This window comes from Lynx rufus, unplaced genomic scaffold (genome assembly GCF_022079265.1).
Source record: "Lynx rufus isolate CCGP_SWC_20201006 ecotype Redwood Valley unplaced genomic scaffold, mLynRuf1.p SCAF_1, whole genome shotgun sequence".
Taxonomy (NCBI): Eukaryota; Metazoa; Chordata; class Mammalia; order Carnivora; family Felidae; genus Lynx; species Lynx rufus.
Window position 1 is genome coordinate 231,750,408 of NW_025814823.1, and position 14,255 is coordinate 231,764,662.

The window sequence follows — 14,255 nt, forward strand, 5'->3', positions numbered from 1 at the left end:
GCTGACGAGCACCCAGGTGCGCAGAAGGCAAGTGAAAGGTCACCAGTCAGAACGGTTCAGATTCCGGTTCTGACCAGTTGTGGGAGGCTCCCCCTGGTGGCACACAAGTGAACTCCATCCCAAGACTGGCCAGAAAAATGGAACCCAGAGAACCACGCACACAAGTAAATGGCGCACGAGGCGCAGAGGCTGCGGGGACCCGGGAGCCCGACGGCTGGGCGTCTGACCTGCTCTACCGCTCGCCGGCCATGAGGTGCCGGCAGAGGATCGCGCCTTGCCTGGAAGCTGTGGGAAAAGAAAGGTCTTCGTCCAGGGTGGTGGGAGAAGCGGGACGGTCGACATCTTGGAACGAGGCCCGGTCACGTCCGTCATGGTTACTTTAGGAAGGAGAATGAAGTGACAGCAGCCCACCCACGTTACGGTAACCTGGGACCCTTCCTCGCACCCGGCCCACTGCTCGTGTTCCACGCCCCGCTCTGAACCTGCGCTGCTCTTGTCCCACTGGGGAAGCCCCAGCCGTGCTCTAACGGCCCCTCCAGGTTTCTGCAGGGGGAGCAGGTGTCCGGCCGTTTGGGGAGGGTCAGGACAGGGGCAACCAAACACCCAGGGGACATGAGGCTGGAACCCACGCTGGCCTTGTGCTCCAGTCCCACGCTCGCTACGTGGCTGGCAGCTCAAAGCACTTAGGACCCCCCCCCCCCCCAATCTCACGCTTTCCCACACTCCGCAGGATGGGTCTCCGCGATCAAAGGACTGGTCTACTTAGAGACACGCGGCATTTAAATACGTTTCATAGGACCAAGCCCGGTCTTCTTTCAAAGCTTGAGACCAAACTCCATGTTTAAGCTGTTACAAGTATCTACAAATTAAAAAAAAAAAGATCTACTCAACCAAACCCCTTCATTAGGGCAGCATTGGGTCGGTACAGCCAGTTTCTTAACTTGAAGAGAAGACAGCCGTTGTTTAAAGAGACCGCTTTAATAGAACAGATACAAAAGCCTGCGAGACCGCATTCCCATAACTGAACTTCTTTCAACAGGAGAACCATGGTAACTAAACAGCTGTTTCTATTATAGCATCTACAGTGTCTGAAAAAAGACACAGTAATAAATAACTGTAGATGCATCACAAGACATCCATTTATTTAATCACAACAGTGAACCTTACTACTACATTTACTCTCAATTTTTTCTTTATTCTTCGGATTCCCCAGGCTTACGGATGTCATCGATCTTCAAAATCATTCTAACCATCTGTGTGGCAAGAGAGATCTGTTGCTTTTTGCCGATCAGAGTTTCTATGACATGCTGTTGCTTCATATCTGGAAAACACAAATAAATGAATTATCCTAAAACATGTGTATTTGATATTAGTAACTTGCTCTCATTTTTTTTTTTTTTTAACTTATTTTTGGGACAGAGAGAGACAGAGCATGAACGGGGGAGGGGCAGAGAGAGAGGGAGACACAGAATCGGAAGCAGGCTCCAGGCTCCGAGCCATCAGCCCAGAGCCTGACGCGGGGCTCGAACTCACGGACCGCGAGATCGTGACCTGGCTGAAGTCGGACACTCAACCGACTGCGCCACCCAGGCGCCCCATCTTGCTCTCGTTTTTACAAAGACACTGAAACTTAAAAAAATATAAATCTGGGGACGACTGGGTAAGTCAGTTAAGCGTCTCTTGATTTCCACACAGGTCACGATCTTGAGGTTTGTGAATTCGAGCCTTGTGTCGGGTTCTGCACTGACAGCGTGGAGCCTGCTTGGGATTCTGTCTCTGCCCCTCCCCTGCTTGCGTGTATCCTCCCTCTAAAAAAAAAAACAAAACATTAAGAAGAAACCACTCATCCAGCTACATTTTCAGAGGGGTAGTAAGATTCCATTATTCCAGAGGACAGTCTGGAATTTGAACCTGGGTCCCAGAAAGCTGGGGGTGAAGGGGACCTCCCTTCAATGACAAGCCAAAGTGCTAGGTGACTGGCTAAAACCTTTCAGCGACATTTCATCCCACAAAATATTCACTCACATACTTTAGAAAGCCCAATGTAAGTGAAAAAATCAGACTGTATATGAAACAAAATAATTCCAAGAAAGATGTAAACAAATTTCAGCAGAACCAGGCATTCAAGTTAAAGAAAATGTGAATATCTGTCTGACAAAGAGTTGCTGCTGTTATTAAACTCTGCTGGCTGTGAACATGAAAACCAGGACATAGCTGCTGTTCTACATAAAAGCACAGATCATCTGATTCCATGGGCTGGGAGTGGCTGCAAAAGTACAGACCTGGGGGTGCCTGGGGCGGGGGGGCTCAGTTGGTTAAGCACCTGAACTCAGCTCAGGTCATGATCTCGTAGTTCGAACTCGAACTCCGTATCGGGCTCTGTACTGACAGCTCAGAGCCTGGAGCCTGCTTCAGATTCCGTGGCTCCCTCTCTCTCTGCCCCTTTCCCGCTTGCGTGTTCTCTCTCAAAAACAAACATTAAAAAAAAAAAAAAAAATGTGGGCCTGGCCCCATTAGTGAGAAATCACTGGCACCACCGTTCCAACAAGCTTAAGTGAAATCACCCTCTAAACTACACACATGGCTACGGTCCCAGTACGTCACATCTGAAAACACCCCTAAGTCCTGGACAAAAGCACAAAATAAGCAGACAGCACCAAGTCACCTGCCAGGCTGCTTCCCATGACATCCAGAACCTACCTGACAGACATCGGTGTTAAAGAGCAAGAGAAGAAGGACTTTCTAAAACCAGAGACTGAAACAGAAGTCACCTTTGGTGTAAGCCAGCGTGCTACAGCTTACTGTTATTAAGGAGTGCCGCGTTACAGGACCAGCAGTCTGACCAAATCCTCAGGTAATCAAACCGAAACATTCTACAACTTAGGACCCGAATATCCGAAGTGCGAAAGTATCGAAGCTCACGGAAGGCACCGCACACTGTGCGACCAGCAGGAGATCACCCGGTCTTGACCCAGACACGGCCCCACCGGGTTGCGACTGGCTCTCACCGTTTGTTCCCTTGTGCAAACAGTCAATCCCAAGAGCGGGGTTCGTCTCCTTCACTTGTCTGGCTCGGACTTCGGTCATAGTCTGGATGGGATTCATGCCACTGTTTTCGGCGAGGGCCATGGGGATGACCTCCAGGGCATCCGCGAACGCCCGCATGGCGTACTGCTCCAAGGTCGGGCACTGGAAGGGTACAGGTAAGCGTGCTTATTAGCAAAAAACAAGACAAAAAGCAGGCAATTTGGAAGGGTAAATTAAATCGCATACTTTGAAAACCTAACTCACGAAGAATTCTAAGAACAGACCGTCTTGATTACTGTTAAACTACCAGAATATTAAAATGTCACGACAGAGTAAGGATGGAGAAGACAGACACGTGAGAGGAGTCTGAAGACAAATCAGCTCTACTTTTAGTTATGACAGTCACGATATTCAATTTATTTGGAACTTCAAATGAGGACACTGAAGACTGGACAGCGGTTATTGTCAAGGCTGGAAAGGTTGAGAAGGCTGAGCAATGCTAGTTTTCGGGAGGCTGCACCTCAGTACCAGGGCGAGGACCAGGCGCTGCTCACCCATGTTTCCCCCAGTTTGTTTTTCCCCCAGTTTCACTTTGTTTCCCCCAGTTTGTTCAGTCCCACTGCTTTACGCCTTGAGGCCCCGCACGGGTTTTACCTGGTCCGCCTCCTGGCTGACGGCCAAAGCACACGCGATTTCGGCGGCGCCTCCGCCATACACGACACGATTATCCCGGATGAGGTTCCGGATGACACACAGAGCATCGTGAAGGGATCGCTTTGCTTCCTCGATGATCTAGGGAAGACAGTTCCGCAGAAGTTAACATTAGCACAATCTAGTGTTTTAGAGTCAAATCCGCGGCGCCTGGTTGAACCTCTGTTTGCCAGGTACCGGCATCAAAGCCACCTTGCTTAGGAACAAATGGAGAGCACACGCCAGGATGTTCATTACCAGGTGATTTCTGCCGTTCTCCCCCTTTTCTCTGCCACGTGGTTACGTGAACACCAGGCGGAGGCAGCCAGTGACTCATTTCGGGACACGTGACCATGGGAAGTGGTCAGACGAGCCAAAACCGACTAAGAGACACCTGAGGCCCGTCTCACTGATGCCGATGCGGTACAGACTCGCTCTCGCGGGAGGGAGATTAGCAGCGTGGATGCACCGGGCCCCTACTTCCACCCGAGCGACGCAAAAAAGGCCTGCGTAGCACTAACAGGTAGCACCGAATATGGTCTTCGGCGATTTTACACCTCGGTAAGCCACGGTTTCTTTGAGAAAAATGATCGTTTTTTGAGAAATGGCACCCGTATCTCAGTCAAACACGTTCTGGGCAAAACCAAACCCTACACCAAGGGCAGAAAAGAATGCAGGGCAAGTCACTAGGATTCTCACCATCTTATTTCCTCCTCTGATGAAAATGGTCACAGCCCTGGAGTTCTTACACTGCTCGATGACCAGCATCTTGTCCTTAGTCGTCCCGAAGGAGATCTCCTTCACGAGCCCGGCGAAGCCCAGCTTCTCAGGGGTCAGCTCTGAGAACCGCGGCACGATCCGCCCTCCTGTCGCGATGGCGATCAACTAGGCAGGGTGGGTCGGGGGGAGGAAGGTGCTGGTGAACACTGGGCTCTCACGATCAGACCGCAGAAGAGCCAAACTCCACCCAGGGCTACCTTGTGCCCGAACTGCAACCCACTCTAGCCTCAAATTTCAAGGTCAACCCAAGAAGGCCTATGAAACGAGTGGGTTTCTGAGGAGCCGGTGTCTCGGGGTGACGCCACCACCCTCCGTGTCACCGTGTCCTGACCGATCGCACCCTGGCTGCGGTGAGGACCGGAGGCCGAGCCTGCCCCGGGGCACGGACCACGTGTGGGACGGCGGTCGGCGTGTGGCTGACACACCAGTCGGTAAGCAGGTGTCCCTGCCTCAGAGAGCCAAGTGCGACGACACACGGAAAGCATTTCTAAATCCCACGGAACACCAGAAACTCGCAGCACTGTGGCTGAAATAGAGAAAGATCGCAGCACTCTCCTCTCTCCCCGCTGGCCCTCTATCTGTGGAGCCTTGACACCGTGGTTATTCACGGCAACTGCTCCCCAAGCAGGCCCCCAGCACGCACAGGCATCGAGCCTGAGCCCTGCGTTCGGAAGTCTCTTCCCACGAGCCGCCTACCTCTATTTCCGGTCCTCCTACCCAACGCACCGCAGGCAAGTTATTCTGAAGAAGTAAATGATTGGCTTCGTCGTCGAAGCCCCATTGGCAAATGGCTAGGTTAGCGCCAGTTTCTTTTATCTGCGGGGGAGAAAAACGCCCATCACGTTAGTAAGTATTCCTTGTGCTCGGGGAAAAAGATGAGGCGCACAAAGGGGCGTGCAAGGTGGGAGTGTTAAAATAAAGCAGAGAAAAGAGAAGGAAGGAAGCACAGAAGTGTCTACCTTCTGTCAGGCCCAAATCCCAAACAATGAGCAAGTATCAAAGGGAATCACTTCAGTTCTTGATATGCTTTCAGAATCAGTACTTCAGGGGCACCTGGGTGCTCACTCAGTTAAGCGTCAGACTCTATTTCGGCTCAGGTCATGATCTCACACTTCGTGAGTTCGAGCCCGGCTCTCTGCTTTTGCTTCTTCCGTGACCCTCCGTCCGTTAACAGCCGACTCGTTCCTGCACATTCCTCGCTTCTGCCACGTTCTCCCTGGGGGCCAACCCTGGTTGTCCCCTGGAAACCAGCCTGCCTCAGCATTTGTCCTCACACGGCTCCTTCTCCTCCCTCGTGCCCCTCACAAGTACCTACAACGTTCCTCTTTGGGCCATTCCTGTTCTTTAAAAACATGCAGCCCATCACCTTCCTGTCATCATCCCCAGCAACCCGCATATCCACCAACACGCCTATCCGATTCCCTCGGCCTCTTAGGTCCTGCCACCTTGTCGCCCCGGGCACCCTGCCTGGCATTTCCACGGCAGCCTTGTAGCCCAGGTGACGGGTCTTCAGCCCCTCCGACCTGTCAGCATGCCAACCCTGCTCCTGCCTCAGGGCCTCTGCACCCGCTGTCCGCCCCAGCTTACCCCAGCTGGGTAAGTGCCCCTCCCCCAGGTAGGTGGGTCTCTGCCCGAGAGGCCCCGTCTTTAGCACGGCCCCTACCCACCATCCCCTTACTCTGCGCCGCAAGAGCAAGGGCTCTACTTTGGTCACTACTGTGTCTCAGGTCCCTACGACGGTGCCTGGTATGAGGTAGGCGGAGACACAGATCACGCAGGAGCAGACGAACCCAACTCCCCCCCTGAAGAGAGACACCCACGTAACTTCTTGCCTGTCTGTCACGAGTAACGTTTCAACCGATACCCACGTCCACGTACCCGTGTGCGGATGCTGGAAGTCCCCAAGGACAGAGGCCCAAAGAGGAACCACTGTCAGGGTGTGCACGCTTATTAGCAGCCCGAGGAGGAGAGTTAAGGTGTTTATACCCTGAACATACGAGCTTGGCTCAGATGAGTCCAGGACAGTATCGTAAAATCGAAAGCACAGCTCGAAGGTCACGGAGCCAACTCTCTGAGGCGCCCCAGACACGTGACCATTTTGTGAATCGGGTCTCTTCCCCCTTAAGCCTTTCTGTGCCACCTGATTTCTTCTCGCCGTGAATGCTGATTACTATTCTAACTTAAAAGTGAAAAAAGGGGGCTCACACCGACACGGCATCTGCAGCCACGCGCTGAAGAATCAAGATGGTAAAGAGGAGTGCCACGTTACCACCTACAGACCTACCTCACGAAAAGCTATGGGAAGACTTACTTGCTGAATCATCTCTTCAAACTTCTCCTTTTCGTATTTCTGAAGGGCTTTATAATCTTCCACAGAGGTCACATCCAGCTTATGCTTGGTCTTTGGTTTTGGCGGTTCAAAAGGACACGTGAGGATTGCAATCTTGGCATTTTCCACTTGCTGTGGGGACAAAGAGAATCTTTCAATTCGTGGATTTAGGAGTGAAAAACAGCGTGAAGCCGTGCAGGACACGGACTCACTTTTGGCATCTGTGGGTGACTGAAATCCTTGTCCACGATCACGCCCTTGATAAGTTTCGTGTCCTCCAGCCTCCCGCCCACTTTGCCTTCCACTTTGATGAGCTCGAAGTCCACGTCTCTGCGCTGCATGTCTGCTACGGTGAGGACAGCATTCACAGCGATCTCAGCCATCTGCCGGTGACAGCTGTTAACCCTGATGAAAACAAAGAGCAACCTTTCACTCCACTACAGCCACAGCAGGACCCAGAACGTAACGTGGCAACTCAGATACGTCTTATAAAACGAAGGACGCTCAGACTCTGTAGACAGCTGTGCCACTAGAACCTGCACTTTCAAGTTTGGGGCAGGGGTTCTCAAGCTGGGATCCACAGAACCCAAAGAGAGCCGTAAACTGGGACGGGAGAAAATGACATCTTGTGTAAATGGGGTGCAGCATTCAGTAAGAAGCCAGAGGACTCCACATGGCTGCTTCCCTTGCAGGAATTTCCACCAACATCAGTTCCGGGCGGGGGCGGGGATCTTTTCTGAAAGCTTTGAAACATCTGAATAAGTTGCTCAATAAATTTACTTTTGGTTCTGGAAAAACTTCAAGGGAAATTTAATACTTGAAACAGTGCATGAAATCTCAACTCATCTTAGAGAAAAGATAACGGGAAAACCGTAAATGTTAGTACCCTAAGTGATTTATAACTTGCCTCACACTATGTTTGGCTGCTGTCAGTGGTTTTGAACGTTTTCTGTAGTAAAGACCTATAAATACGTGGATTTTACAAAGACTTACAAATATAACAAGATCAACTTACAAAGCAATGATAAGATTCACGCATTTCAACTAGGACACTTTCCTCTCAGGAGAACAATAGTGCGCCGTGACAGAGACCATCCCGGTGGCCCCCTTGCCCAGCAGCTGGTCTCAGCACCCGTGTAAGAGGGCACCTGGCACCCAGCACGTTCTAGCACAGCGTGGCGGCAGAGGCTTTTCCCTAGGGGTGGAGAGAGCAACAACTTTGTTGCACTTCCCCTGACCTCTGAGACAAGGCCATGCCTTTTTGCTAAAACTACCACACAAATTAAAGTTTAAAATGTTTCTCACCCTGATCTTGATTCGAAAAACCAGTAATAAAGCTCCTCATACTAGAATTTTCATGCTACATCGTGCCAAGAGCCCACAGGTCTCCATTATTGTTCAAATAAGTGTGTCTTTTGGCCGAGGCTGCTTTGGGTCTCCAGAGGACAGGCACTGTGTCTCTGTGCTCTTAAGATGTGGCAGCAGGCCTGGTAAACAGCAGGCATTATGCAAGCGTGGAAAACACCCCATGTAAGTCACTTTCAAGACTGCCCCTTCTCACTAAATTAAGATTCTGGACCAGTAACTTGCTTGGTCAATAATGAAAAGGAGAGCCTCTCCTCCTAAATGGCTTCCTAGCAAAGAAATGGTAGAAGGTGTTTTGAAGGCTAACATTCCCCAAGTAGGACCATTTATTTCTGCTTGACTGCTAACACAGCCTATCCTGCTAAATCAAAGCCCTGGATCTCTTACAAATACTGAGAGGATTTAATACCCAAGCCTGGAACTTCAGTTTCCAACTAAAACACAAGATGCATGTGGCTACACCTGCATTAGAAACAAAGCAAAGCAAAATAACAACAAAAGTGGAAAGAAGTTCATCGAGTCCGCATGAAGCTACGTGCGATCGTTACAAAAGGAGGTTTTTAGCAATAAGCACACACGTTTTGCTTCCTCTAGAAGCGCTGAAGAACTGTACTGTAAACGTACACTTTGGAGCCCAGCGTGGTTTTTGCTGTCTGGATCAGGGGCTCAGTGTCCTTCATGTCAACGAGGACGCTATCGCTGATCTTGTCCAGGTGCTCGATAGCAATGCGGGCGGCCTGTTCATAGCCGTCGGCGATCCTGATCGGGTGAATGCCGCGGTCCAGCAACTGCTCGGCTTCCTCCAGCAGGGCGCCGGCCAGGACTGCAGACAAGACAGCGCACAACCACGTCAGGCAAGCACTGACACTTACACCATCGATACCAATTAGATGCTACACCCTGGGAATGTGAAGGGTCCAAAATTAAGGCAAAAGGATCTGGGAGGCTGAAGTGTTTTTTTAAAAGGGAGACTCTGGTTTTGCTTCTAGCAAAGATCTAACAGGTCACCCCTTATAAATGGATGTTCAGCTCTCAGTGATGGACAAAACGTAAGTGAAGAACGTAACCTAAGAACGTTTAAGGGCAAAAAGCTCGTGTTTCCCGAGCCAAGGATTTCGTTTTAAGATTTTTTAAAGTAATCTCTACACCTAATGCGGGCTTGAACTTATAACCCTGAGGTCAAGAACTGCATGTTCTACCAACTGAGCCGGCCAGGCGCCCTGCCAGGAGAGGGATTTCTAGTCAGTAAAATTTGTGCTGGTGATAAGAGAATTTATATATAATATGCTTATGGTTTATCCTCCTCACCATCTTCCTTCCTCCCGTTATTTTAGGGCCACAAAGATGATGATATTTGTTTCAATACTGCTATACTCCAAGCACATCCATAACAGTGCTTGGTTCCCAACAAATACTTGCTGAATAAATGAATTCAAACCTCATCTGCAGAAAAGGTAACGTTAAAACTATTTCTGTCTTCCATCTTCCCCATTTCTAAGTATATCAGAACTTCAGAGAAAGCGTAAGAACATTCAAATGAATCGTTTACTGATTAACACTATTTTGCCACATTTGTTTTCTCTACGAACCCACACCTATTCCCTTCAACTATGTGAGAGGCGCAGAAATCATGACACGTCTCAGCTGTAAGCTAAGATACGAGGGCAATCTCCCTATCACTCTAACATACCTGTCACACTCAGGACACTTAACAGGGCACTACTCTGCAATGCACGATCCACAAATCCTCCCATGTATCCCAAACACCGCCCTCCCCCCCCCCCCCCAGTTTAAATAAAGAAAAAGCCCGCATCCCATCAAGTGTTCTGCATTACAGCCGCGTGTCATTTCTCTTTGGCTCCCCTGATCTAGAAGAGCCGCTTAACTCTCCCCTGAAGAACTGTCCTGTTGTTCCAGGACAAGGACTTCTGAAGAGTCTGGGCCGCTTGTATTTCGGCATGTCCTTCAACTTGGATTTGTGCAACAGTCTTCTCATGATCTGATTCAGAGCAAACACTCTTGGCAGGTGTGCGTGACTTTGAGGAATGCCTCTCAAACAAGTAAGGATAATTTGCTTTCTTACCAACCACTCCCGTGGTCCCATCTCCAATTTCATCATCCTGTGATTTTGACAGTTCAACCATCAGCTTGGCAATCTGGTGATCGACGTCCATCATGCTTAAAATGGTAGCACCATCGTTAGTCACCGTCACATCGCCATCTTTGTCCACCATCATTTTATCAAGTCCTAGGAAGACAGCAACGTTTAGAATGACATTATGCAAAAAACAACAACAAAAAAACAAAAAAAGCCCCCCCAAAACAAAACCAAACAAAAATGCAATCTGCACCAAAACCAAAAAAAAGCTAGACCTCTTGACCCAATGCCTATTTACAGAATTTATCAGAAAAATTCAGCATACGTAAGAGAGTATCTGTGTGCAGACATTTTTGCACTGGTGAGTACAAAACCACCTAAAGGGCTAAAACTAGAGAAATGGGGGTGAGGAGCATCACTAAATGTATTAATTACAAAAAATGACAGCCCTGATGTGGAAAATGCTAATAAAATGTTAAAAGAAGAAAAAAACCTCTGACCTAAAATTGTACTTGCACTTATAAATGTGTTTAAAGCCTGAAATACACAAAACAAGTGTGTTAGTGCTGGAGGCCTAGGATGCCCCCTGCCCCACGTCCCAAATTTCTATAAAAGGGTTGCATCAACTCTCCACGATTTAGACATAACACGCATTAACACAGAATGGTAGTCTCTTACCATTTGGTCCAAGTGATGTTCTCATTGTGTTTGCTACAGCTTTTGCTGCCATGATATGAGACTAAATGAAAGACACAGAAAAGGTTCAAGTTACAAATAACTTTAATAATTCAGTGGTTTTCTTTAAAGTTTATTTTTATTTATTTTGAGAGAGAAAGAGAGTGAGCACAAGAGGGAGAGAGCAGAGAGACAGCGAGAGCATCCCAAGCAGGCACCCCCCGACATGGGGCTTGAACTCATGAACCATGAGATCGTGACCTGAGCTGGAGTCAAGAGTCAGATGTTTAACCGACTGAGCCACCCACCCAGGCCCCCAATTTTTAATAGTTAGAAGCATACACTTGATGATTATAAAATCCAATCATACAGAACAGTTTCTGTTCTCCAGAAGCTTCTACATTTAAGAGGCAACACCCAAGTCTAAACCTTGGCGTGATAACAACCACCAGCTTTAGTAGGTAATTCTTACGCAAAAGAACGAGAGCCTAGAGCTTTAACTCCCAGCACACCTACGAGGCAGGTTCTCTTATCTGCCCCACTTCACAGCAGGTGCGGTCTGACGGGACAGGGACAGGCCTTGCAAGACCGTCCTGCAATGCTAGCCTCATGTGAAGAGTCCAGATGTACACGTACAGCCCCTTGAACCGGCATACTAGACTTACTGCAGAAATACACCCAGAAATTGACGGCTGAGTCAATACACAACCCATAGGTGAAAAGTCACCCTTGCCATCTGCCCAGGGCATCGACAGCTAACTCAATGGAAACCTGCCAGCATCCTTTCCTGCTTGCACACACGATCAGCAGTGTGTTTTTTCCGCAGAGGCTGTTTCCTTCGTTCCTAGTCTTGTTGTCACCAGCCTGGCCTGGCTCCACAGCACCCTACAGAAATCCGGGGTCTCTGATCTCACCGCCTGTCCTTTAGGTCCATCCGACGCCCAGCTAACTCACCCATTTTCCTCAACCGTGTCATCTGCCGGTCCCCAAACCTCCAATGACTCCCTAGTGCCTCAACATGGAGTCTGAAAGCTTCCGTTTTTCTTCAATGCCCCCCACAATCTGAGACCTAGTTCCCTTCCAGTGACGATGGCGGTCCATGTGTCCCCCCCACATATGCCCTCTGATCCTTGAAGCGCTAATGCACCGAAGGGCCTCCAGTCATCAAAACGCTGACCGACACTGAACGCAGTTCAAATGCCCATGATCCGTGGAGCCCTCCCTAGTCACTGCATCTGGCAGCTGAGACAAGAACAGAGTTCACGGATCGGTGAAAATACTGGTAACCACGAAAATACACTTTGCCCGATCTGTCAGTGTAATGGACTTTTTAGAGGATTCTGTCCCTCAGGAGCCCCCTGGCAATGCCTGCAGACATTGCTGGTTCTAACGAATGGGGTGGGGGCTGCTAACAGCACAAAGTGGGTAGAGGCCCGTCTGCTGCTCTGCGTCCGATAGAGGACAGGCCCCCACAACAAAAAGAATGACCTGGCCCCGAATGCTAACCCTGCCGATGCTCCGAACTCTGGCTTTGGAGTCAGCCAGGGGTGGGCTTGAATCATGGCCCCGTTCTGGATTAGCTCTGTCACCTTACCCGCTCCGGGGCCACGCTTGCAGCTGTCACCCCAATACCTACCTCCGAGCGTGAGGATCGTGTGATGCAGAGTACGAGTGCCCATTAACTAGCTAGCGTGACAGCTCACACACAACACATAGCTTTTGTCGTGCTGTTACACACGAGGTACTGGAGGGTGTATGTTCTCTGCTGGTTCCTTTAAACGAACGATGAAACGGAGTATGTGATACAAGCGCTCGAGTATCCACCACAGATCGAGCACCGTGTGGCCCCTGCTTAAGTTGCCCCGTTCGATCCTCATCCTCAGCTCCACAGAGGCGTGCTGCCCCCGCCGAGAAAGGAGGTTCAGAGAGGCTGTGCAGCTTGTCCTAAGACAAACAGCGAGGGAACTCTACGGTTTCTTCGTCTGTTTAAACAGGCTTGTGCTCACCTGGACTCCTGGCGGTTTAACGCCTCTGGTCTTTCTTAGCCCCTTTGGTCCACCAGACCCTACTTTCTGAAGCACACTTCTACCTCAACCGTGGCTCTGCTCAAAACCCCCTCAAAGGCTCCCTCCTTCCAGGGATAACATCTTGACTGTGGGGCATTCGAGGGTTTCCACCTTTGGGGCCCTACCGTTCACTGAGACTAGACTGTGCTCCTTCCAAACCAGATTGCTCTTCTGCCCTACAACGTGCCATGCGTTCTGCCCAGCTTTTGGCTTTTGCTGTCCCTTCTCCCCCAGGTGCTAGCGCGCTCTCTCTCGCATTCAAAGCAGTGACGCCATCCCCGATCAGAAGCCAGTCTCTAGGACACCCTCCAACTTTTAGCTGCATCCGTAACTGGTGATTCCAGTCACACGCTGCCTTGTGTTACGGTCACTGGTGTCCACTTTCCACTCTTGCGGTGGTAAGTTTCTGCGTTAAAAGCACACGTTTTTAATTTTCACGACACCACATCCAGTATTAGGCCACGCATTGCAAGAAATTACTCTATAAGCGACCAAGTCTTTAAGGAGTGACCGGAAAACGAACGGCATCCTCAAGGGCTATTGTTTCTCTCGCAGCCGGGTGACCTGAGAACGACCTCTGCCTTTCCCGATGGAAACACCGTAAGGAACGACCACAGGCTGGAGAAGCGATCGGAGACGCGGGCTCAGAGCCTAGGACTTGAACCCGCCCCACCCAACGCTGAAGGGCGCTAGCGGCTCCACCCCAACTCCCAAACCGGGATTAAAGGCTTCTACATCGGCCTCTCCCGAGCTAAAGGAGCGGGGTGCAGGGCCGAAGACGAGAGGGGATCCCCGACCTTTCCGGGGAGCACATGGCTGAACCGCTCCCATGCTTGCGCAGGCGCAGAGCCGCGGGCTTCGGCCGCCTCCCCTCTCATCCCACCGCCAGCGTCCGTCCCGTTACCTTGAGGGCCTCAAGTCCCATAAGACGAGACTTGCGATCCTGATCCTTGATGATGAGGAAAGGGCGCCCATATTCATCGAAGGCGAGGGTCCCGACCGACGCCATGGTGCGGCAGCAGTGGTTACTTTCCCCAGACCAGCGGAGTCCGCTCCGGAACCCAGAGCACGCCTTCCGGTCGCGGGAGGGCGCCACAGCGCGCGCGTGCGCAGTCCGGGCGCGCGAGACTTATTTTTCACGCGAGACTAGTTTAACGCCACACCGTAGCTTCTGGAATCAGGGGCCTCAGGGAACTTCTATCGTCCAGGACCCTGTCGGGGAGAG

General features: G+C 50.4%; 1 protein-coding gene across 1 annotated transcript; it reads right to left on the reverse strand.

Moving 5' to 3' along the window:
* Window positions 1–959: 959 nt before the first annotated feature.
* On the reverse strand, window positions 960–14,238 carry CCT5 (chaperonin containing TCP1 subunit 5). The gene is made up of 11 exons (XM_047094117.1): window positions 13,935–14,238; window positions 10,968–11,028; window positions 10,275–10,439; window positions 8,816–9,014; window positions 7,039–7,231; window positions 6,809–6,958; window positions 5,194–5,313; window positions 4,417–4,602; window positions 3,682–3,819; window positions 3,009–3,189; window positions 960–1,321 (listed from the first exon to the last, which is right to left on the reverse strand). Exons 1-11 carry the CDS (start codon window positions 14,037–14,039, stop codon window positions 1,194–1,196), a joined length of 1,626 nt encoding a protein of 541 aa, XP_046950073.1. The 5' UTR covers window positions 14,040–14,238; the 3' UTR covers window positions 960–1,193.
* Window positions 14,239–14,255: the final 17 nt, after the last annotated feature.

Coding starts and splice junctions, on each gene's coding strand:
- CCT5 (XM_047094117.1), bottom strand. CDS start 14,039: ATGGCGTCGGTCGGGACCCTCGCCTTCGATGAATATGGGCGCCCTTTC. Junction 11,029..13,934: donor TGGGACTTGAGGCCCTCAAG/GTAACGGGACGG, acceptor TCTTTCATTTAG/TCTCATATCATGGCAGCAAA. Junction 1,322..3,008: donor TTTGCACAAGGGAACAAACG/GTGAGAGCCAGT, acceptor TGTGTTTTCCAG/ATATGAAGCAACAGCATGTC.